At 41.6% G+C, this 26,452-nt stretch overlaps 1 protein-coding gene across 11 annotated transcripts in view; it reads right to left on the bottom strand.

The window, feature by feature from the left end:
* Positions 1-15,351, bottom strand: part of CELF4 (CUGBP Elav-like family member 4) — a 718,003-nt gene extending 702,652 nt beyond the window's left edge. For 6 of the 11 annotated variants that reach the window (XR_011339356.1, XR_011339355.1, XM_069879837.1 and 3 more), the window contains exon 1: positions 14,923-15,349. Coding sequence is in view for 9 of the 11 variants with exons in the window: in XM_069879837.1 (XP_069735938.1) it covers positions 14,923-15,202 (280 nt within the window). In the remaining 2 variants the exon portion in view is untranslated. Of the gene's footprint in view, positions 1-14,922 lie in introns of all 11 variants that reach the window. The other 5 variants (XM_069879841.1, XM_069879840.1, XM_069879838.1 and 2 more) reach the window with 3 other exon arrangements.
* Positions 15,352-26,452: the final 11,101 nt, after the last annotated feature.

The raw sequence follows: 26,452 nt of genomic DNA on the forward strand, positions 1-26,452 counted from the left end.
AACTCCTATATGCACATGTGTTCATTGAGACATACACCAGTGCGGATCCCTGTATGAAAAAAGGATCCCTCCAGCCAAAAAAAATCCCAGTCTGAAAGAGATGAGAGAAAACTTTCTCCTCTTAGAGTGCTTACTTGAAAAGGAGCAGAACTGCTGCACATCCAGCGTTGGTTTAAGTTTACTGCCCATGTTTAATATTTGATTAAACCTATGGCATAGCTGACTATCCTGATCTGAATAGATGATCCGATGCTTTCTCTGGTAGTAAAGTCAAGCATAAGTAATAGCTGTCCTCTGACTACTGCTGCCTTATGCATGTGAGAAGGATTTTGCCGCATCTGAAAACCTACTACCTGCTTCTAGATTCTTTTCAGTTGCTCAATATTTTCAGCTGTGTTTTATGAAATCAAGAAGAAAAAAACCCAAATGGTTCTCCCGGACATAGTTGGGGCTGCAATTTATTTGTAGATGAGCAAAAAATCCCTTCCTTCCAAAGTCTTCCCTGACTGAAGTATTCTACCCGTTTTTGCTGTACTTTTTACCCGTGGTTTGCATTATTATTTGTTAAATACATTAAAACTTACTGATCAGATTGCTTGGCAGCTTGGGGGTATTTGCGTGGTTGCCCCCACACAAGCACACACAGACGTAACACACAGCAATTTTATAAATAAATCACAGTCACGAAGGTGAGAAAAGGGCACATGGTGCTTCGTGCAGGAGCAGAACTTCAAAAAAGAAAGGACATCTCAGAATCAGAAAACAAGGGCTGTCGGAGTTTCTCTATGGCTCTTATTGCCTGTGAGATGCCCATTGCTGCTGATCCCAGAAGGTGAGAGAAGGGGACATCAACTTGGGCTGCTTTTCCCCTGTCCACCCAGGTGAGGAAATGTCTAATCCCTCAAACAAAAAAAAACCAGGTCTAAATAATCAGCCTACATGCGTTACACCTGAAATGAGACAAGGCTTGGTGGGAGAGCTAATGTCTTTTATTAGACCAACTGATAAAGTTGGAAAAACATTGACAAGCTTTCAGGCACACAAAGGATTCTGTCTTTTTTTTTTTTTTCCCCCAGCTATATCAGCTGGACTAATAAAAGATATTACCTCTCCTTACAAATGTTGTCTCATTTATAACCTTAGACCATCACCACTAAAGCTACAGCATGACTTTTACCTTAAACACACACAAAGCTCTTTGCAGAGCTGGGTATCTTAAATTCCTCTTTACACACAGCAAACTGAAGAAGTGCAGGGTCTAGGGATGGGATCTGGCAGGACACAGAAGGTTAGTAAGAGAGTTGGGCTAGAAATTGGCTCCTAATCCCTTTCCACCTATCTCTGAATATAGAAGACAGATGCAGCACCATATCAAAGGCGTATTTTGTCTCTTGTTTTAATTTGGGGTTGCTAGAGATGGGTTCTGGATCTGAGGGGAGGTTATGTTTCAAAATAGCAGGGAAAAGTATTTTTGCAAGAAGCTGAACAGTAGTCTCAGAAGGGGCTGCCAGGAATAGTTAAGAATAAGATCACGATTTTATGAATTCAAAGGAAAATATATGCAGGATTTTTGTTCAGGTGTGAGAAATCTGCTGCTGATTTAATGAAACAAGAAAAGTTTAAAAAAAAGGTGCAATTGCCTTAGTGAAATTATAGACTTACTGCACTGTTTTACTTTTCTAATCTTTGAAAGAGGATATTGAGCTTTGAACCTCAAAAGGAAAAAAAAACCCAAAACAACAACCACTTTTTCTCTCTACTCTCTCAGTAGTTTATGTACAGAAATAGATATGTTTGTGTATCTCTGTGTGTACACTTTGTAGGTGGGGGTCTTTCTGCTGCTACCCACAGCTTTTTTTCTTTTTGAAAATATTTGGTCAGTATGGCTCCCTTTCCCCAAACACTGTTCAGGGGAAAGCTGAGAAAGGAGAGGAGAGATAGTTAGCGCAGAGAATCGGAGCGGCAACTCATGACACAAATCGGTGAAGTACTCTCTACAGGGGTGACAGCCAGCAACAGCACGAGGGCAAAACGTCAGTGCAGAGCCGAACCGGGGAAAGAGGAGTGTGAACAGCAATGGTGAGAGCTGAGGAAATAGGTCTGCGGTGGCACAGGTTGGCTATGGAAAATAAACAGCTCATAAGGACAGGTAGGCTGAGAAGGACGTGGTGGGAAACGGGCAGTGAGCCTGGAACGTCACATGGAGAAGGGACCTAACACTGGAGGCAGGTTGGAGCTTGTGGTCTACTTGCCCCTGCAACTAGGGGAGGAAGCTTGAGAGGAGAGGGGATGAGGAGCTGGTCTTGGAAGCAAATCCAGACAGAGATCAGGCGCAGCATTTGGAAAGCAAATACAGAGGCCAGGGATGGAAAATCGAGGGTGGGGAGTGAGCTGCTCACCTGCCAGTCAGGCTGATGTCATTTGCAGGGTAGAACAGAGCAGGGGTACTAGGTTCACTGGTGGCTTAGCTATTTCTTTTGGATTAAGAAGCTACTGCAAGAAGTCCTCTCTCTGGATCAGCGTAGAGGAGACAACAGGGGAATGACACACCTATTGTGCAACTCCTTTTACAAATAAACGCGTAAAATCTAATTCTACCAGCACCTCTCTGGCCTTTTTCAATGAGCCAGTCAGTAACAAATGATCATTTAACAGCACAAAGCAGCCGTTATATGGGAGAACAGATTGAGGCTAATACAACACACATTCACCTCCAAACAAGAACCCAACATTCCTTCTTCATTTTATTTTTTTTTCCCCATCTGCAAACACTGTCAGTAAAGCTGAGTAAATATATAAATAATTAAACAAACAAATACTTTCCCTGCTGCCCCCGGGCCTTTGAAACTGAGACTTAGTTGGATTTCAGGCAATCAAACAGCATCACGTTCACATACTCACTCTGCACACACGCTTCCTCTCCACCTTTGACAGAATATCATTGACTCAAGTGCACTGTGATGATTTCAAATAGACTTGGGTTAGATAATCGACTCAACACACACACATACACACATGCACACTCTAGCTCCTCCATTTATTTCATAAAAGACATAAGCACAGATGGGATAGATACAGAAAAAGCTCCCTCCATATGCATTGCTATTGATGAACTAACTAAAACTGTAACAGAAATAATAAAAGTAAAAAACCCCAAAAAATAGCAGGGAGCCTGATACATTTGCTTGTCAAATCTTCACTGTTGGAGATTATCTGAAACCTTCCTTTTAAGTGAAAAAGTTTCTAAATTAATTTTGTTGTGGTGGGATACTTGAGGTCACTGGAATCTTGTTTGTTTCCCACAATAAGATACTTGTTGGGCAGCAGCAGTGAAAACTTCCTTTTGAACTACCTTGCTCTGCCAAAGTCAGGGACATTCGCACCTCTGCTTAAGGATTCACATGGTGTCTGTCTGTTGTTTGTGAGGCTGGGTCAGAGTCTAACTATTGACTTCAGGGAGTGTTGGGTTCGTCCTCAGCAAATGGACGATGACTGCGAATTCCACCTGCCCATATCGAGTGCAGGAGTACACTTATCTAGAGGGAACTTGCTGTTTTTACTGACCTGGTGAAAGCAGATGCCTTCAACTTGATCTAAATCATATTGCAAACAATAGGTTTAGATCAGGCCCTTAAAGAAGAGAGGTGAGATGCAGCCCTTCGTCAAATCCTTGAGCTTTGCAGCTCCCTTAGTTGCCATAACAATGAAGAATATATATGTGATTCACTAAAAGAAGAAAAAAAAATCAAGAGCCTGAATCAGTGAATGATGATTTTACCGGAGACAGAGAAATTACGAAGGTTGAATTCTACTCACACAAATAAAATAGGCAAAATTGTCATTGACCCTTTCTTGGCAAAGCAGGGACAAATATGTATTTACAAGTGAAATGAGCAAAGCTAATTTTCCACCTCTCCATTGCATGTTTTTTGAAAGCTTTTTTTTCTGATCTGTACAGAAAGGGGCTCTGATGTAACACATTTGTCATCACAGATGCACTACAGCTTTTACTGAGAAAAAATAAATGTCAAATTTATGCCATTAACTTCTGCCTTTCAGAAAAAAACTTAAAATAAAATAAAATCCAACTGGCTTAATAATGCAGATAGGGAAATGAAAGATCAATAACACACTGGAGCCAATGGGAATCTTTCCATTGATTCAACAGGTTTCAGATCAGGCCTGAAGGCACCGAGCTTAAGTGACTCCATCAGAGAGTGTTGGTGAGTAATTATCCACATTGTGATTAGAACCCAGGCATCCTCACTGCCCACCTTCACCCACCAGATAATGCCCTTCCTCTGAATGAAGCTGCAGGCACAGGCAGCAATTTTAAAATGGGTGGCTCTGAGGTGTACTGACCCCTGTCAAATAATTCTGAATAACAATGCTTGCTTTTCTTGCTTATTAATTAAATTGATTAATCTGTGTTTTGTTAAATAGTAGTAGAATGTTGCTTCTAGTGCTTCTATGGGTTGGCTTGCTGGTTTTTTTTTTTCTTCTCTGTCAATGACTAAATTGGAGCTAAATAATTTGTAAGATACTTTTTTCTTTGGTATCAAAATTGGCTGGATCCAGACTTTTGCAAATAAACATGCAGCAATGTAGTGCTTTTAAACACTTTGCCAAAGGATTTTGTTGATTTTCTTGCCTGTTCCTCACTTCCACTCCTACTTTTCTCATTTATTGCCAGTATCTTGAATGAGATTTTTTTTTCCTTGAAAGAAAAAAAAAAAAAATCTATAGTAAAAAAAAGATAGGAAAAAGGAAAACAAAGCAAAAAAATGACCACGTTTGCTCCAAATATACAAGGCAGAATAAAACCTGCAGGATAGAATAACCGAATAACCGAACAATCTTTATAAAAGAGGGTGAAAAATTGCATCCTCATCTATATATTATTGAACATGAAATGTGAACAAATAAATTGCTTTTAAAAGCAATTAAATGTTCACAAAAGAAAAACACTTGCCCTGTAAACTGAGAGAAGGCATAATGAAATGCAAACCGTCTTGAAACTACCATAAGGAGACTGGAATGAAACACTTCAAGCTGAATGGTATAGCGAAAAAAGTGAACTAGCGTACATAGATAAGGCAGGCTATTGCTGAAGAGGGAGTAGTTAGGAAATTCAGAAGCAAGCAGGTCTGTGTATCTGAGTTTAGATGAGTAACAACCTTAAGGCAGCCACATTGCATATTATCGGTTGTTCCTGCCTCAAGAAGAGAAACCTTGCAGAACTGCCCGTAACTTAAGGCCCAATCCAAACTCTGCTGCAGGCAAGAGGAATTTTCCTGAAGACTGCAGCAGGTTTTGGAGCAGTTCTATAGCTACTCTGTAAAGTCCTTTCCCATCACTTATAGTTTACACCTATCATAGAATATATACTACTTCCACCCTGGTTTTCCTTCCATTTTTTAAATGCTGTTAAAGGTATTAAAAAAAAAAAATCAAGCAATTTCATTGTGTTGTTGTGCTTAAAAAGAAGTCTCTGGGGTTAATCGTGTTCTCAAAGGGGGCTGAGCTGACTGACCAAAATGATCTTGGCTGCTTTGAGTTTCTCAGGTCCCTCGCTTCTCTGTAGATGCCAGGCAAAAACGCGATCATAGAGAAATAGATATTTTGGTTTTGTCTGGGTAAAATAGTGGACAAGAAATGAAACCTTGCATTGAAGGGGCAAGAAAACTGAGTTTTCTCTGGTGTAGCTTTCAAAGAGGTGCAAGCCACCTCAATCTAGTCAGCAGAGGTATCTCACTCACTCCTCCCAACCCCTCATGCACCATTTCAAAGAAGTGCATCTTTACCTTATATTATTAGAATCAATCAATATTATTAATATTACATGCAGATAATTTTGAAAATTCTTCATAATTCTCCTCCCTGCCTGTTAACAGCAGGTACATTATACAGTCTCTGGTTAGATTGGTCAACCAGGCTATCAACAGTCTTAATAAGCAATATCTATATTGTGACCTTTGCTCACAGAACTGAATCTCTCCTATAGGGCTGTCAGATTTCTTAAAGAAGTATTGATAAGCTCATTACTGTATTGCTACATATAATTTTAAGTGTGATTTTCACTCACCCTCAAGCATCTAGTAACCTAATACTTTTTTTTTTTCCTCCTAAAGCATTGGCCCTTTTACAATTGATCAAATAGTGAATTAGAGCATTATAGAGAGGAAACATAATCAGGGGATTTCTACAAGCACACTGTGATATATCTTTTGATCTCCTGACAACCTTCATCCCTCTGGATCCTAGGAAAGAAGCACTGTTTTATAGAGATATTATTAGGCTGATGCTGCTGTATACATCTACCTGCAAGAACCTACCGAATCTAACAAAGATATTTGTGTGCGTTTGCAGTGAGTGATGCATACTATGTGATGTGAATCTATCCTTAGGGACCAAAAAAGAGAGGAACTATGTGCAAATGTAAGTCTGTCTTCTCGATACATGCATGCATATACAGCCTCTATGTATTATATACACGGGCATTTGAATTAGAAACAGGCCATATATACAGTCAGATTTCATCAGACCAACTCTGTCTGCAATTCTCCAGTTTTATTCTGTTTGAAGAAGCTTTATGTCCAGAGTTATCTGCCCCAGCACACAGGGAAGTCAGCTGGGTTGCCACTAAAATATTTTGGAGACTCAGGCACAATGTACAAATAAACCAGACATGGATTAATTAAGTGTGACTGTATCATTAAATTAGTATAATGAACAAACAGCTATGTATCATATTAAACTCTGCGTATAATTCCAGGACTAGCCTGTGAAGTCACCTGCCATTCTCACGAAAGATTATGCTTCCTGTACTGTCTTTTAGAAAGGAATTATTTAGAGACATATATCAGCCTGTCTGTACTGAATGCATGTTTTTATTAATATGCACATATGATAAATTGTTCCATGTGCGTGTGATATATAGATGTGACAGGTGCACTTGTATCTCTCTGCATATGCACTTCTCACGTAAAAGTTAATTCTCGGCTGCACCTTTCATGCAAACTCTGTCTTTTTATACTTTCCAGATTTAAATTTACCTCAGCAATACAAAGGGGAAAGAATAGCCTGCATTATGAGCTATGTCTGCACTGAACCTTGGTCTTTCAAACTGCAAGCAACTTTCTTGTGGGAGTTGCTGGAAACTATATATCCCCGGAGGCGTCAACATCGCCAACAAATACATCTATGAAATAGTTAATGTTAAACAATGATTGTCCATGTTCAACAAAGGAGAGAGAAATAAACAGATAAGGGTAAGGTAGATCGAAATCTGCATGCCTCATTGGCTGAGCTGTCGGATATTTCTAATGCATCTGAATGGTTTGTTACTAAGGACCTGTTAAGTATCCTTAAACCTTTGATCTGTAGCCAGTCTTAACAAAGGTGACAATTAATTAAAGGAGAGTGCATTGCAATAAAGTTACATCGTGGTCAGTTTATATATACTGTCCAAAGCTGGTTCACAGAAGTCACTGTCAATTAAAGTCTTCTTGGAGTCCAGTTCATTATCAATTTTTCCCCCTTGCCTTGATCAATATTTTTGGCTGCTTCTGCTTGACAAACTTAACACAATGTCTATATCTATATGCCTTGCCATTCATTTACATGGAATAGATGGCTGTATATGATTTATTTTTAGTTACTACGTATGGTCAGGTACTTTAGTTGAGAGGTTTAGAGCTCTCATCCATCTTTATTTTAAGGAGTGACAATAATAAGCCCTCTCTTCCTTCGAGGGGATGTCAGTTGGATATAATGAATGCATATTAAAAGCTGCATTCACCTGTGTGTACATTCAGGCTGTGGCTCACAGTGACAAAAGCAAACAAATGCAATATCTGTGGTGACATCCTGACTCCAGCCCACAACAAGCAATGCAGCACAGACAAAGTGATTCAATAGATCCTACGATCCCCAAAATGCGACAATACATCTTGAGGACTTACAGAGAGAGATGACCCTGTAATATATACCCTAGCTCAGTCATTGAAGCGACAGTGCAAGAAAAGCCATAACTTTAACTCACCAAGGTTATTATTTTTCCCTTTTTCCACTGCAGATTTTAATACATAAGAGTCAGTCTGCCATGACAACCCTGTCTACAGTCATACGGGCATCAGTAGAACAGTTAAGTGAGTGAGAAATGTGGCAGGGGTCTGACTTTTGTCAGTTCCTCAGCTTTGTTTTAGTTTTTGTTTCACTTTCAAAAGGAAAAATAAGTTAAGGGACAAGTCAGCAAGCCTAGAAGCTGCTAGCATTAAGTGCAAGTGTTGTGGTTTGCTGTGTAAATCCACAATCTGGAATTTTAAGGGGAATGCAAAACACTAAGTGCAAGCCTGCACCAGGATTTCCAAACGCGAACCCACCAAAGTGACAGCTAAAATGTCACTAATTTCTGACCAGCAAGCTGGCAAAAGGGCTTTGTTCCCTAAGCAAAGAAGATGATCCAGCCTCTTTGTTAAAACTGTGATTCAGCTTAGCTCACTTAACTTATCACCTGTTTAGTGCAAAACTCCTATGGGGCAGAAACCAGAAAGCACTTGATGGACAGGTCATGTTGAGCTCTGCAGCCTCCTGCTTGCATGGAATATTATTGTTAGGCTATAGCCGACACCTACGTGAGTCTTTGGGCATCTGATGATTTTCCTCTATTTTAAATGCAGGTAACTGGCCCAACAGCCTAGATCATCTTCCTCACTTTTTCTCCCTTGGAACCATTACTGCCTGTCGCATAAACCCGCCTCAGTTCACACTTGATTGACGGGTGGGACGGTAACAGCTCCTTTAGTGTCGTTATGGTCTGTCGGGTCAGTGAGGCTGGTATGCACGCACACAGGGTATGCATGATAAAAACACCCTGACATCTTGCCGAAAAATGTGGCTGTGTATTTCCAGCTCTTAAGGCTAGAGGAGGCCCTCCTCAGTCATCCAGCCCCTTCTGGCCCTTGCTCTTGACCACTGCGCACAGAGAGTCTTCTGCCTGCCCTCCTTGACAGGTGCAATCCACTTTTCAGTTGAGCACAAGACACTTTCTGCAATCTCACACACTTTTTACCCAGGCAAAATTTCCAGATACTGTCTGACAACTTCCTTAAAAGACTATTCCATCAGATGCTTGGCTTTTATTATACTACGCAATTTGAATCCTCTGCTAAAGAAAGCCCTGTCTGTGACACTGGCCACTGGCCGATGCACAATACAGAACCAGATGAACCACACTTTTCATCCAAGGTGACAAGGATCCTCAATTTTTTTCCCCTACTTCAGTGCTGATGTTCCTGATCTCTTCTGGCTGAATACAGGGGAAGGAATAAAATAAAACAAAAGCAAGATTTACCTGTTTCTGTTGTAATATTTCAGAAATGTGTGCGTTCCTAATTCACCTTTTAATTAAAATGTTCTTTTGGCCATGTAAATACTATGAAATTTGGTTGTTGTTGCTTTATTTTTCCTCTAAGAAAAAAAGGAGTACTATTTTTTCCTTCCCTAAAATGCCCAAAGGCACCAGTATATGTAGATGTGTGTGTGGGGAATAATCGCAATCCATGAATGTGCAGGAAATACAAGTTTAATCTGGAGAAAGGTAAGAAAAGAAACAAGAGCTTTAGAAATGCAAACTTTAATTTCCTTCTTTACTCCGCATTATGTAACTTTAAAACAAATCTGTTCTTGTAAGGATGATTAGTTGATATGGTAGTGGGGCTAGCTGAAGAACAGCTTTCAGTGCAAAACTTAACAGCCAAGCGAGACATCCCAGAAAATTGGAGTTTGTATTGGAAATGCTGACACAACCGTAACAACAGCATCATAACTGGTTGCAGCTGCTTTTAGAAACCAGAATCCATGTCCAGACCCCTTGAAAAAAGAGTTAATATAGAGCCTTCTAATTTATGAAGCAATCTGGGCTATCAGTTTGACATTATCAAAACACATACACGCTCATCTGTAAAGGAAATTATAATGTACAGGGGGTTGCTTTTTTCCTCTCTCTTCCATCAAGCTATCCAATTGCATTTTGATTGTTTTACAGGGTTGTTCTTTAGACCTAAGGCATAAAGTCTCTTCTGTTTTATTCCAGTTTATTTGTGCATTTACCTCCCTAAAACTTGTTTGGTTTACTACCATACTAAATGCTGTATGTGTTGCTTTCAGCCAGGCAAGCCTTATGTTTCAATTATGGAGGAGTTTATTCAGCACCTGTATTGCGTTGTGCTTCTTTTCAACTAAATTTCCATTTCCCAAAGGCTATATGCATGAATGTGTGTGCATTCCTTTTTTTTCTGTATGTATATGCACTCACAAATCTATACATTTATACATATACACAAATAAATCATCTTAATTGAATGCTCATTTTCATTGCACCTTTGAATTTCTGAGATATCTAAAACCTTCATAAACATCCTCAGACTTAACAAGGTTTTAATTTTTCTATCAACTCTCTTTGTAATCAAACAGAAAGAATATAATGAATGGAAGCCTTGTTTACCTACCCCTGAGGTGTCTTAAATTTCAAAATTATTTATACTTTTGCAAAGGTAAAGCAGCAAAAGAACTAAACTATTCTTTTCGTACTGCATTTTTCTAACCGTGTTGAATGTTTATTGAGTGAGGTTTGGGTCAGGTAGGAACACCATTCTTACCACAGGACTGCAGTGGTGGATTTCAGGAGATTTTGGGAGTTTTGTGCTTTTTTTCTCCTCCTTAAATAAGGGATGGAACAATGTTGTAGCTCTGGGTCTATGGAAGACTCTTGCTTTCCCACTGCACATTATCTCCACTCTTTAAGTGCACTCACCCGCGTGTGTTTCAGTAAATCTCAGTTAATTGTGGAATGCTGATTTCTTCTGACTTCCTAAATAGAATATTATGGAGACCTGTGTGTTTTAAATTAAAACACATTCCAGGCCATGGGTACAAGCAAGCTTTGATAGAAAAGGCTGTTTAAACCTATGGGGACAGTCCTATATTTAGATTACATTAATTCATAAATATTATACTAAATACCACTTAAATTGGCCTTAAATGACTTCAAAGATAATGCATTATAATATGGCTGTCCTGAGAGCACTAACCTTTATGTCTCCCAGTAACTCAGCCTTTAAGCATACTCCGCTGCTAGATAAGAAGAGGGGAAGTTATGAATGAATGGCTTGCTAAATTGTTCAAGTGTGATTAGTTAACTGTGTGTGTGTGCGCGCGTGTGTGTGTGTGTGAGCGTGTGGGTGGGTCAGCTCAGCCCCAGTAGATTTCTACCCGCGGATCTCAGCACACAGCCTCTTCCCAACCCTAGAGCAAAGTACCACAGCAGGAGCCTGTTCCTGCCCTGTGAAGAGAGAAGTGAGGATGAGGAAAATATGCAGTAGCTACACTTGTGCCACGAAAGCTTGCTTTCTTGGGGATCTGGCAAGCATTTCCCGCCTTCTCACACAAGCTGCTTTCCCCGTACCCTTTTCTTTCTTTGCATGTCTACAAGAGAATTGTGCTCCCCTGCCTCTTCCCTGGTATCTGGCCTGGTATTAGCCAGGGATGGTGGTGAGAAAACCTGGAACTTCACTTTCCTTTTGTGATACTTTCTTGGGAGGGGGGCATAGTCATGTACTTTATCTTCAGGTTCTTCATTTTCAGTTTCCTCTTGTTATACAGGAACACCAGAATAGTATCTTTTCATAATATATTCAAAAATATACATCCTGTGCTTTCATTTCAATGGATTTACACCTGAAATTACTCTGGTTGCTACATTTTTACTTTAAGATAATTTGCATCTCTTCCGTCCTCCCAACACAAGCTCATCTTCTCCCCCTCCACACACAAGGTTTTCTCTCCTTTCACTTAAATAAACTACAGCCCACTATTAACCCTTCAGGGTATACCACTGCCAGAGCCTCACCCCCTGGATTAGGAATGAAATCACTGAGAGTGATGGATCAATTAATGTATAAGCATTATGCATCACTTGTGGAAAGCATCTTGGGGTTTCATATTGCCATCCTAGCCCTGAGAGCTAAGTTGGACTATCTTATACAATTCTTCACTTATGCCTGCAAAGCAAAGCCAAAATAAGGAGATCTGAGTGAATACTATGCTTCACATGACTGCATTTAGAGAAGGGAAAAGAAAAAACATAGATTAAAAAAGAAATAAAATGAAATAAAATACTTAAAAGAGCCAAACACAATTCTCATCCTTCAAAGCCCCATCATGCTTTTTGACTTAATAGTAATTAATCACTACTGGCAAGAAAGTAATTTTTTTCCAGGTAGCCAGAGGCACATTTTTATCAGGATTAGCTAATAAATCAGCGGCATCGCTAGAAAGGAGTTCAAACTCTTCTCGGATGTACTAAATAAAACCGATCTCTGAAATGCTGGCAACTCACTGTCTATTGAAGCTTCACTCAAACCCTAGCCTGCGAAATAACAATCATCATCATAATTTTTCCTTCCAAAGTCCAAAACTTCTAGGAGGTTAAAAATGACAATTTCTTTCAAGATGAACCCATGCAATTTGGTTTGATGAGGTGACAAGATTTCCCACCTGGCTTTTTTCCTAGGTTGCAGCTTTAGAACATAAATGAAGGGAAATGAAGTTAGTATCTTGCTTAATTCAAGAATATGTGTTAAACACATCCAAGCAAGATAAATGATCTCTCTCCCTCTCTCTCTCTCCCTCCCTCCCCGCCTTCCTGAGTTTGTCTCTGAATACAGGCATAGAGTAAAAGCAAAGCTGAATCAAAAGGGGAAGAATACACATCTGTGAAGCAGAAATTAAAGTTAGTGTATAAACTGATTAATTAAAGGTTTAAGACAGAACATAACAGTATAATAAAATCTCATCAATAAATCAAAATAACCACCCTACACCACAAAAATCTTTTATCGAGGTGTTAGCTCAAAGGTTTTCTCTATACTATGTTGAGTGAGTTTCTTCAGTGTAGCTTTTGTTGTTGCTATTTTTATTTTATAGAAAACTTAGATAATTTTTGCAAACACATGTATGCACACATGAGCTCAGTGGCTACTCTCACTATGCCTGATCTATTAGACGGAACCTCCCAGGACCTTTCTTTCCCTGAGCTTCTTACATTGTCTTTATTGTTATTATTAATAATTATTGCAGTACGGATGTCATGTTTAAATGATGCCCATCAGACCTCGACGTGGCTTATAGGAAGCTAGTCTGAAAAGAAAGCAGGGTTCGAAAGGGCTACACTGATCATTGTAAAGATGAGAAGGGTGTTTGGAGCGACCGGCAGGAAAGGAAGGAAGAAATATACTCTAACTTGGACTGAGTCCCCAGTCCCTGAGCCCCGAACATTTTCTCCAGCCTGCACAAAACTAGTACTTTGCACTGTCAGAGTATATTTTCATTCGCATTTCCTGAGGATGGAAGAGAGGAGGGGAGTGAGTGGGAAGCGGGAAGAGATGCCTGCTAAACATGCCGTTAAGTTTAAGATTTACAACTCGCCAAGGCATCTGGAAAGCTGGGAAGCCGGTAATGCCATTACCAGTGACTCTCCCTGCTAAAAGTCCACCAGGCTGGAGTAGACGCTGCTTCTGAACCTCTCCTGTAACAGATGCAACTTCCACTTCCCTCACAGTCCCCTGAAAACCCTTTCTCTTCCTGCACTAGATCTGGAGTCACACCCTAATCACTTCTGACCAGGTCTTTTCATTTTTCTTTTTTTTTTTTTTAATAAGTACGCATCTAAAGAAATAAACACACAGTCACGCGTATGACAGAACCTGAGTTAATAAAGTGGTTCACTTTGCTCCTGGATCTCTCCTGCTCCTAAGAGAGGCTATCATGCAAATTATCAACTTCTCTACGAGTCCTACTTTCCTACCCAAGGATCCTAACATCTCTACCTCACTATATACACCCTCCCCCACCCCCAAAATGTAGCATCATCTAATCTGAAATGCACCTCCAGAGAGCCTGAGCTAAGCAGGGAAAGGAGCGGGCAGAGTTGGAGTGAGCGAGTCATCACACAGGGAGTATGTCTCCACTGCCTTTAAAGAAAATCCAAAAAGTTCCCAGGATGGACTTTGGGCACATTGAAGTACTGCTTGGAATATGCCTGCTTGGAGACTTCTCCTCGCTGGAACTAAACTGCCATCCATCCCTCCTGGCTTGCCCAACACACACACACACGTTGTGGTTTTGTACACCCATCCCCTGCCCCGCTTGAGATAAATAGCCTTTTTTATTGTTGTTTATATCCCTGTTCCCACGCTGAACAAAATAAAAATGAAATACTCCCCCGGTGGAACTCACTCTCCTCTGCCTCTGGCTGTGGAGTGGACTACAAATAATAACAGTAACAGAGAAAAAATTAAAAAAAAAACATAAGAGGGAAAGGAAAAAAAAAAAAAAGAAAAAAGAGGGAAAGGAAAAGAAAAGATACTGTTGCCAGATACACAACAGTTGTAAAATAGAAGCTTCCCAGCTTCGCGCAAACACGCGGACAGACAGACGGACACACGGACACCCCTGGGTGGGTGGAAGATGCGCTGCTCCCGCAGACAAACGCGGAGCCCCCGTCCCCCGTTTCAGCACCACGGCGAGCGGACAGCTGCCCGCCCGGCTCCGCCGTCCGCCTGGACGCCCCGGCAAGTGCCCGCATCTCACCCCCAAAGAGCGGGGAGGGAAACAAAAATACTGATAAATACACCGAACCGAGCTGACTCCCTTCCTCGCCTCTTTCTCTTCTCTTTCCAGGAGAGTCTATTATTTCTTTCCCTGCCCCCCCAGCCTGCCGCCTCCGCCCCGGGGCCAGCCAAAAATGAAATAAAATGAAATGAAATCGAAAGGAAAGAGAGAAAAGAGAGACCCAGAGAGGGAGCGGGAGCTTGCCTTCCTCTCCCGATCTCTCCCGGGAAAGTTCAGAAGGTAACTCACCTTTGTGCATGCCAGTGAACCTGTCCTTCAGCACCGTCAGTTCATAGATCTTCCCGAACTCCTCGAAGAGCGGTTTGAGGTCTTTCTCGTCCAGGTTACGGGGGATCTGCCCAATAAAGAGCTTAATGGCATCGTGGTCCTTCATTGGGATGGTGGATGGGTTTCCGGGACTATGGTTTAATCCGTTCATATGCCCGTTGGTGCTGGGGTTGCTGTGATTGCTACTCAGGCTGGTATTGTCTGGTTGTCCGTTTGCTAACGTGGCCATCTTTATATACATAGAGAAAATCTTCTTTCCTTTTTTTCCCCCTCTTCTTTTCTCTCTCCCTCCCTCTCTCCCTCTCTCTCTCTCTCTCCCTCTCTCTCGCTCTCTCGCTCCCTCTCCCTCTTTCACACACACACACACACACACACTCACACACACACACACTCCTCCCTCTCCGTGTCTCTCTCTCTCTCTCTCTCTCTCTCTGGGTCTGATCTGATTTTTTTTTTTTTTTTTTTTTTTTTTTTACATTGAAGATCTGTGTCCTTTCCGTTTAAACAGGCTGGATCGGTTCAAATTCCCAGCCAGACTAGGGGGTGGGGTGTGAGTGTATGGATGTGTGTGTGTGCGGGGAAGGGAGGCTAGGGGGTGGGGGATTGCTGTTGCCTCTACTCTGGCTAAACCCCCTCCTCCCATCCAACCACCCCCTGTCTGCCTGCCCGGGAGAAGCTTAATGGTATCTTCCAACACAGCCCCTGGCTATAAATAGCACTAGGCGCATGGCTCTTTGAGAGACAGTCAATTTCTATTGTGCCAAGTGAGCAAAGGGGAACGGTTGCGTTTTTAGGACCAATGATGATGATTTTTTTTTTTTCCTTTTCCTTTGCAAGCCCTCCGATCAATCGCTGTCTTTATAATTTCAGTGATCATCGGGAAATCTGCCTTTTTATTTGAAAGGGGGAAAAAAACCAAACCCAAGGTGTTCTGACTTCTTCCTATTATGACGATGTGTCTTATTTATTATTTACTCTTATTACGATTTCGCAATTGATAATAAACGCAGTTCAGATATGGACGAATCCTCGGGCTCAGAGGTTGCTTTTGCTGTTGTTGTTGTGGTTGTGATGTTACAAGCTCTCTACTATGTATGTTCTCGTTGCATTAAAAAAAAAATGCATGCTCTTTAAGCTCTTTTAAAAGAAATTATGCTGATGATGATGACATCAAGCTAGGAAAGGTGCAGATTGTATTACTGTATCTCATTGAAGGGAGGCAAAAAATATCGAAATAGCTATTTTTAATTTTCATGCTGCTGATATTTATTTTACGTACAATCAGTGCAGGCGTTATCTCCTATGTGTGTGCGGGGTGTGTGTGTGTGTATTGGAAAGGGATTGATTAGATAAGATTTTCTTGCCCGACTTCCAAGCCATCAGGATATTCTGTCTCTCTCTGATGGAAACATAAATCGTATTTTGTAGCCATCAGGGATCGCGACTCGCTTGTCCGAACAATGCTCTCCAGACAAAGTGTTCTGTATGGTGGAAATGAAATCAGCTCTCTCCCTCACAGCATCTGGGGTGGGGAGGGCAGGGAGGCTCGGATTAAGGGCACAACTCCTCCTTGTCCCCCAAATAATAATAATAACAGTAATCCGGACGGTAACCAAACAAGGCTCTGAGAGCGATTTTTCTTTTCTCTCCCCGCGGGGATGAAGCTGGGAGCGATCCCAGCAGGATCTCTCGCGAGTTACCTGCCCCGAGCCCCCTCCCGGACCCGCAGCCCCCCGCATCCCTCCCTCCCGAGCCCCGGGGGCTCCCGCATCCCTCCCTCCCGGCCCGGGGGCTCCGGGCTATTGTTCGCGACGCCGCCGGCTGGTCCCCGCGGCGGAGGCGGCGGTGGCTTCGGGGGGAGCGGGCTGGGAGCGGGACCCCCCTGGCCCCCCGTCTCCCGGGAGCGCTGGGAGCACGTGTGGCTCCGGACGGGAGGGGCAGAGCGGAGGAGGGAGGTGATCAGTTTAAATTTGCAGCGTTCCCGCATGCTTTATTGACCGGAATTTATTTTTATTTCTGTTTTAAAAACAAACAAGGAACGAAGCCACAACAGCTTGGTAGCAGTTTTCACTTTATTCGCTTTTTTTTTTCTTCTTTTTTTTTTTTTTTGTGTCCTAACAACGGAGTAGCAAAGCAGTGTCCTGCCCCCACTCCCTGAAAAGATAATTTTTAAAACACTGTACATCCATAAGGATATAAGTCTAAAAATGCGCAATATATATATATTTATATATAAAAACTGACCCGATGCGGGTGGCTCAGATATTGCAACTGCTCCTGGGAGTGCCGGTCCTCCCGTGCCTTCCACGAGCGCCCCTGCCAGGAGAGGAGCGCGGAGGGGCCCGATCCTGGATGGAGAAGGGGGGCTGGGGGGACAGGACGTCGCACCCCACTCCGAGCGGCAGACGGTGGGAAGGGCTGCGGGGCAGGGACGAGCCGCATGTCCTTCTCCCCTTCCCCTTCTCCCCTTCCCCGTGGTCCCGCATCGCGGGGCGACACCCGATCCCTTGCCCTCGGCAGCCTCCGCTGCTTTTTCGGGCTCCTGGAGCATCTCTGGCCACTGGTGGGGAGGCAGCTGCTGCCAGACGGCTGATGTCGGGCTGGTGGAAGGCACCGCGCATTGTCTGCCGTCTGACGAGGAATCCTATTTTTTTGGGGGTCTAACGCGGGGGGATCCGCCTGTCTACCCTTTCAGGGCACACACTTACAGCGTTTAAAGTCTAAAGATGCAAAGATCCGACAGCCCGGGAGCTGTAAGAAGGGTAAAACCCTCAAGACAGCCCGTCTCCCAAATTCCCAGCCCCATGACTCACCTGCTTTCAAATCCTGCTTTGTGCCTCGGACTGTGATAAAAGAATGACAACAACAACAAAACCCGCATGAAACAAAATCTTCCCCCGGCAACCCCCACCCTGAACCAGAACATTAAAAATCTTAATATCCACTCTTTCTGAACCTTAAAACTGGACCCATGATAGAGCTAGGGAGACTCACTGTGATAATATTTGTTAAATCTTTTTTAAGGAGGGAATATCCACTATAGTGAAAAGTAAAACAGCATCCAGCACTGATCCATCCCAGAGATAGCTTTGTTAACACCTTGTCCACCAGCAGGCCACTCTGCCTGCTTATCCCAAATGAAAGCCAATTAAAAGAACGGGGTAGTGAAAACAGTCGTTTTGTTGCTCAGCAAGGGTGCCCCTTCTATAACAAGATATATTTTTTAAAACTTTGAGCTGGTCCACGCCCCGTTTTCACAGAACAGTAAGTATAGTCATTTAGAAATGGATGCTGTTCAAGTACAGCCCCCTGGTGCACAGGCACAGCTGCGAGGGGTGGCAGGATGAAATAATACGGACACAAATACTGCTACAAGGGCTCTGAGATGAACACAGCTGCTGCTGTGGATGGAAATAAGCTATACCCCATAAGCACCTTTACACATGTACAATGGGCTGTACTGGATTTTAAACAGATACGGGCAAAGGAGGAGTGAAATCTTTATCTATAAACCAGCCTTTGCTGAAGTGTTCCCAAGTGAGAAATGTTCCCAGTGTAATCACAGTGGGTCCAGTTCAGCAACCCATAAGCAGGAGAGTCCACAGGAATTTTGTAAGAATAAGTTCTTTTGCAACAGGCTTCAGTGTCTCGCAAGGAGTAAAAATTATTTGTCTTCTTGGAATCAACGTAAAGCACTTTAAGTTTTTTCCCTTTTTTTATTCTGTACCTCCACCACTCCATGTACACTTGCAGGAAAAAAAAAAAGCAGCCCCTTTCCAAGCCGATTTGCAGCCCCATTTCCTCCATCTCCTTACTCTGGTTATTGTCTTTTTTTTTTTGGGAACACAAACACTATTTATTTTGGGGCTAGATTACCAGCAATTTTCACCTTCTTAGAAGAAATGCTGCCCTGAATTAACACAGCTGGAAAAATGCACTGACACTGGTAGGCTAGGAGCAGAGAGATGCAGCGGGACCAGCCACAGGTACACACACACACCTCGTATAAGAAAGTGTTTGCAGCACCAGGCTCTCGCTTTTAATGTGCCTTTCAAAGGGCTTGATTGATTGCTGTTAATCCTGTGAACAACTTCGGTGTTGTTAACAGGGATGCTCGCATTAGTAAAGGTACTTCCATTAGTATGCTCCTCGTCCCCATGACGTCAATAGACAGTTTTCCAATGACTTCCAGGAGGGCTGGATCAGGCCCTTGCTAGCAGCAATTTTTTAATGAACACCGTTTTGTGCAGGGAAAGGGGGCACAGTAATACATCAGTCCTGAATATCTCCATTCTCTGGGAAACGGGTAAGTAAAGAAGAAAGGCAGGAAGAGGCCGAAAGGTTGCTGGAGGGGGATTCTTCTGCTGAACTTCAAAACCCAAGACCCATAGCACACAGAATCAGCATTCACCGACTTATACACAATAAATTGCAGGCAACTTCTGTTCCAAATAAATAACCAAGTGAATTGTATTTTTAAATAGGCAAAATAAAACACAAGTGAATTTTGTTCACGACAAATAAGCAATGTGTGTGAATTTTGTTTTTACATAGCAATTTTTCCTTCTTTAGATGTGCATACCCAAATCAGCTCATATATTCCCAGATTCTCTCATTCGTTTTTTTATTGAGATTTTCCTCCCAAAAAACTGAGACTGTTAATAGCAAAAAACCCACATTCTAACCACAACTCAGAGACGCAGCTTTCAGCTGCTATTAAAGGGCCCAATCCTGCCAAGTCTTCTAACTCAACTGCAATTGTTTACTTCAGCTTGTTAGGCTTTCTAGAGAGGGCTGACAGAATCAAGGCCTGTTAGCTACATAATCAAACAAAATAATAGAGCTGCATGTGGGCCTCTTATACATCTAACAAAAGGAGAGGCACCATCATGCGCTAAACTTCATGTGAGAACCTAAACATCAGGATATGGGCCCGATCCTGAAAACCTTTATCTGGATTGCTGTTAATCAGTCCGCTGTGGTCAGAGGGATTATTCATCTGAGGAAGGATTACTCATATGAACATTTGCAAGATTGGTCCCTGAATTAATGCGTGAATCAGTATGGGTTGGTTTTTTTCTTCTTTTGTTTTTCTTTCTTTTTTTTTCTTTTTTTTCCTGTGTTATTTAGAATCAAGAAGGTTGATTGAGGAGAAAAATGAAAAACTGTTTGCATCCAAAGGAGCTTAGTATGGGATTGTAGTCAATGCAGGCAACAAAAGGTATCAGTGTAATAAAAAGGGAGCTTTGTTTATGGAGGCCTTTTGTTATTAAAGTAGCACTGGTGAGTTGCAGGTAGTAAAGTGAAGGCTGCAGGGAACCTGGGGGTTAATAGGGAACAGAAAAACAGAAGAGAGCTTATATGCATGTGTTTGCAGGTGTGTTTAGACACAGGATTTGTGCGGACACATACATACACATCATTACACTCTATCCAATATATTCTGCTATTTAAACAGAACTCTCCAGAATATTCCTATTACCCATGCTGTGAACACTGTAAACATGTTGTATTAATCCTTTGAAAAGAGTATCAAGTTTATTATCTCCCCATCCTTTTTCATAATATCTATGTACCTGTACATAATGAGTAATGAAAGCAGGCAAGCTTGTATTGTAAGGACAATAATGCTTCATGTTAATATGATCCTTTTCATCATCAAATCATTGTGCAATCATTAACAAATTAATGCACACAGCGCCCCTGTGAGGAAGGGAGATTTCAGTTTAATAGGATCTGGTAGCACCACTAATTACAACGATTGCCTGAGAATTCCTATAATAAAATCCTGTTCAGCTTTGATAAACTGCACATGTTTTGGCTGAAATTCTTTAAGCTGGATGCCTGCATTCAGTTCAAATTCTTTAATTATTTCTGGAAAATTTCAGCTGGGAATGTTTGTCCCTGAGAACAACCCAGAGGAGAGCTGGGATGGTTTGAACTAAGTCAAATGAGATGTTTTGTAAAGCTCTCCTGTCCCCATGCTTTCCAGCATGATACTAAGAGCTGACAGGAGGTGAAGCTCTTTCTCAAGGCTTTTTGCTGTCTTGGGGAAAATCTGCCCCAAAGTGGCCAATTATAAGCCTTGGGAAAAAGGCAGTTCTCACATGCTCACCAGAGATGCAGATTTCCAAAACCTGATTCCCCAGTGACTCAGCTCTCACTGGATATGCTCCAGTAGAGACCAGAGTTATTCCTGTCATTGCAGCACCGGCTTGGGACAGGCCAGGAAAAACTGGATACTGGATAACTGAGACAAATGCAGGAAGTCTGTCTTCCCTGTGCTTTTGGAGGCTGACGGGGATATCCAGCAGTGCAACTAGAGCAGAAACTAAGAAAAGACAACTTGAATGGAAACAGGGAAGATAAAGGGGGTTGGGATGGATTGAGAAGAGACACAGATGGGAAACAGAGTGGGGTTTAGACACAAAGGTAGTGTCTGTACTAGCAAAGAAACCAGGTCCAGAGCATAGGTTTAAAAAATTGATTAATTGCATTAATCATACCACTGTCTTTGGCTTGGGTTTGGCCCATGTCAGCCTCCCATCTGGTTGCAAGTTTGGAGGTCATCATAGACCACTAGAGTGCTTCCAACAGGCACTGTAGACAAGGATATCCTGTTTTTTTGGGGGGGAAAAGTGAGTTTAGCCATATGGGTGCATATTGCAGTGCCATTTGGATCCAGGGTTAAAGAATTCTCCAGTCATTTATTTGTGTTGACCCATTTAGCCACGGAGAGCTTGGGAGGAAAGGTTGTGCTGAGATGTAGCAGTCTGCTTCTCAGTAGGGAGTACCTGGGAAAATGGAAAGAAATGGGAGGGGTGATAAATCTAACAGGAAACTGCCTGTGGTAGAATAACAGGGAAAAGCAAAGGATTAATATACCAAATGCAATGTAAGAAAATGTTCAAAAATAAACTGTGGAAAAGCATGGAGGATCTGAGAGCTTGTAAGATTGGCACACTCAGGGACGGGGCACTGGAGGGCTAAGGCAGGAAAAAGAGACAGATTGAGAGAGACCAAAAATTGAAACTGAGGGAGGAATACAAAGTGAGAAACTAGAACAGGGAATACAAAGTGAGAAAGGGTAGATCTGAGGCAAGGATGAGTTAAAAGAACAAGAAGTCTTGCCTGGAGGAGAATATTTACCTCGCAAAGCCCACTCTCCTGTGTGGTTGTGATTGGAGGCAAAATCATCCGGTCCTCTGCAGTCAACAAACGGCACTGCACATGCCATCTACTCTGTGAGTGATCATGTAATTAAAGGAGGAATTAGAATGCATCTGTACAACAAAGAAAAATCCAGGTTGTGCAAGTAACCTCAATTCTGGGGGCTCTTAATATTTAAGTGCTTGTCTCTGCAACCAGAATAATTTCCTTTTAATTAGGGCTTGTGTGTATGGTTCCGTGTGTGTGTGTGTGCTTGCATATATGCATGTGCATATGTATATGTGCATATGTGTATGTGCATATGTGTATGTGCATATATGTATGTGTTCGCAATTATATTTATTAATTAAGATGATGTATGTGAGGCAAATAGCTGTAAGGAAAAATATTAATTAATTAATTCTCATTTTCCTTTTTTTCTTTTTTCTAAATTTTTTTTTCCATCTCTATTTTGAGAGTTGGAGACTTTGATGTAATTTATACTAAGTATGGATTTTAAGCTGTTTTTGGAGTGTTATCCTCTCAGAACTGTAGTTAAAGTCAGTGCCTATTCTTTAAAATCAGGCCTAATTCTGAAAAGGACTCTAAGCAGTTAATTCATATTTGAGCACCCAGCTGCTTGCTGAACTTTAGAGAGAACCAAGCGGGGAGATTAGGTGTGTGACGTTAGCATCCAGTCAGTGGTCACTTTTCAAGTAGGGCTTTATAGCCTCGGAGGAAACAATAATAAAGTCAGTGCTCAGATTTAGAACATGCTGATACCCCATGGCATGTTTTACTTCTGAAGCTAAGCCTAGTCTCACTTTGAACAATGTAGTTGTAGGCACAGTCTCAATATTGGATTTGTTTGCATGAATTAATACTTGTTTTACAAAACCCATTCTCGCTCCTGTTTTATTCTCCAAGTAGCCAGGGGGAATGTCAGTCAGGGTCCAGCATGAGTCCTTCTGATTTCATGTGCTTCATTCTAATGCAGAAGCATGGCAGATGACCAAGTGTTGACAGTATGTGTGTGTGGAGGGGATGTGTGCACACATGTGTGTGTGCATCCACACATCCACACGTACAGAAATACTGTAGAGAAAGAGGTTACTCTATAGCCACACGTGCAAAAAAAAGGTCAGCTTTCTGCTATGATTTTGTGATATCCTTCAAGAATTTTTTTTTCTTATTTTCTATTACCTTTCTCCATCTGTCTGTCCGTCTGCCTGTTTCACTGTCTCTCTATCTGTCTATCTATCTACAAATCTTTCAGTTCGTTGCTGTCTAAGAGGCTATATCTCTACCTGCATTATTTGCTACTGGAGTTGCAAATATGCTCAGTTTCCTTAATGGTCAATTTTCTAAATCCATCCTAGAGTTTATGAATGCAATAAACTTTAAATCTGGTCTTATACCTTTTTAGACTTCTATTTCTTATTATTTTTGTCTGCTTCTGTTCAGGATAGTAAATCACCTGTACCAGGGGCTGCCTTCTAAAGGCCAGAAATGTAAATGGTAGCTGTAAAGGAAATAAACAAGGATATAGAAACTGTCCAGGGCTTCAACAGCAAAGGGAGAGACTACTTATTGTTCTAGTTAACTCTTTAGCAAACCCATATAATTTAGCTTATGGAATAAGCACAACAGATCATCTGGCTGTTATGTATGCACACAAATATATATTCTCTAGGAAAGCATAGGGTCTTGGTTTCTTCAAAATGACTTTTCCACCTGGGAGCTGTTTTTATCTCATACTCACTTCCAGTATCTCAGGAAAACTGTGTATTACACGTACCCTCCCCTTGTTCTTAAAGCAATAGTTAAAATATGAGTGAAAGCATAATACAAGGATTCTGACTTCATTTTTTTCCATTAACAGCAACAGCAAGGCAAGGAGGTCTTTTCCTGTATTTCCAGCTCGTGGGTTGGTCTGGGCCTGAAATTAGAATACAGAACTTTTCATCCTTTGTGCTTTCTGCATATATCCATTTAATTTAGGAGTCCCAGTTACCTCTGTAGTTGATGTGGAATGATAGGTATTATTGAGGGCTCTTCATCCCTTCAGACCTTTAGCTGAAAGCGAAATGGTAGATTTTAATTCAGAAAGCAGAAGTACTAGATCTCTAGGAGGCAGCAGATGAGAAAAATGCTTAGAGAAGGTCAAAAGAGGGACTGAAAAATGGGAAGAGAGAGAAATTGAGAGGAAATGCAGGGGTGAGGAGAAAACTGAAACTCACGGAGAAGACAAGAAAAGGCAAAAGAGCTACAGTTTTCCAGAAGAACTAGAAATGTCTTTGTGAGGAAATAGGTTGGGAAAAAATAATCCAGAGGTTATCAGAAAAGAATTAGGTAGGCAAGGAAACTGAGGCCTTTCTGAGGAAGCGGTAAACAGGCAGCTAGGCAAACTAGGTACAACACCTTGGAGGGATAAAAGCAGAAAGTCAAAGATGCCAAGCGTGGGGGAAAATGGCGAAAAAATGCGTAGGCTCTTCCAGAGTCCATAATGTAATCAGAGGTCTCTGAATCTTGCCATACTTCACAGACTTCTCATTCATCTAGAAGACTGACAAAATGTTGCAGCTCCACCTGCAGTGGCTCCTCATGGAAACATTCTATCACTATCAGCTATTAGGTTGTAATAGGAAATAATGCAAGAAGTGTAAAGATGTTGTGGCCATTGTGAATTTATCGCCACAAAAAAAAAAAAAAAAAGTGCATAAGATGAACAGAGAAATTTGGACATGGATTTACATATATATTTTACCACTGAAAGTTATGACATGACAGTATTAGTTTCACATACAGTTGGAAGTCAGCTTTTTTTGTTTAAAAATGAATGTGAACTTCCTCCCACAGCACTGACTGGAAGATCTCCTATCCATGCAAACAACAAGCAGCCTCAAGCACATGGAAGATGTCAAATGGAATACTTATATCTGAAGTAGGATCCATGGAAGACGCAGAATGAAAATGTAAGTGTTTCTGTCCTGTAGTTCTGCTTCCATGTGTTGGCTTATGCTGAACTTCTGCAGGTGTGTGGTCAGAGAAGCACTAAAAGGAGACCTAGGGGAACTCTGCTAAGTCCCATATGGAAAGAATCAGACCTTGCTTTCCAGGGGCAATTGATTTTGAACAGAAAAGGCTAGTCTGTGCAAAGGAAAGGAAATATTATCTATCATCTTCTTCATTTTAACTGCAGAAAATTTCCAACTGACTAATCAAAGGGGCGCATGGTGTCTGCTTACTTGCATTACAACTTGAACAGAACCAAGATTCCACAAAGTGGGACATTAAGGTGAAGCTATATTATTCTTCCATCAGAGAGAGAAATGAATAGGGAATAGCAGTCTTGTGTGTCATTACTATTAACCTATGAAATCAATGGGGAGAGAGGATTCCTTGTGATCTCAAAGACAGTGCTGATCGCTTGAAGAACTAGGACCAGATCATGGGGAAATTACCTAACTTAAAGATTGTGCATGGTTGAAAACTGGTATGTAATGGGATTATGCCTTTGTACATATCAACACATTTGGTTTCTTTGGGGTTCAGTTGTTATGAGATGGAACAGTTTTAGAAAAGAGATGTCCGCCTCTAGGTGATCTTTTTTGCATGCATGCAGCTGAGTCAGTTGAACTTCTGTTACTCCACGCAGCCTGTGAGCCTCATGCTTGAGCAACCTTGCCCTACCATCATGGGATAAAATCAAGCTGTAGGAGCCTGACAGCTTGGTTGTCTTCCACAGTCATCTCAAGAGGTCATATTAAGGCAAGAGACTTACTAGTGGCTTGTGTGTTTCCATTACAGATACTGAACTGGTTTGGGTTTCAGGATACATAGGAATTTGTGCTTAACTAAAAATGTGGATACAGTTTTTGGTGACTGTATTCTGCATGGAATTTGTTTCCCAAGGGAGTAAGTGCTGCTGCCCAAAGACTGCCAGTTCCCTCTGTCTTTGTCTCTCCTGAGCTTTCCAGAAAATCTGTATCAGGTTTCACACACCTTCTAGGAAAACCTCCGGTTTTTAAACTGAAATCAAGAGCTCTTTCAAGAAAATTCAAGAATTCTGTCTCAATGTTTGGTACAGAATATCTTTGTCTATATAAAGTAAGGGTCTGGTCTTTCATGCCAAATAGTTTATTAAGAAAACTTACTGTTGTGACATTTCTCTGTTCTATTTTTTACAAAAATAAGAACTATGTCAGGGCGTAAAGTTTGCCTAAGAACATAAGACCCATAGCCACCATAGCTCCCAGCAGGCACCTCAGTTTCAAAACACTAAGATTACTCTCAAGAGTTTCTAAGCATTGAGGGTTAAAGGAATTCTTTATTATTATCT

This window comes from Phaenicophaeus curvirostris, chromosome Z (assembly GCF_032191515.1).
Source record: "Phaenicophaeus curvirostris isolate KB17595 chromosome Z, BPBGC_Pcur_1.0, whole genome shotgun sequence".
NCBI classification, from domain to species: Eukaryota; Metazoa; Chordata; class Aves; order Cuculiformes; family Cuculidae; genus Phaenicophaeus; species Phaenicophaeus curvirostris.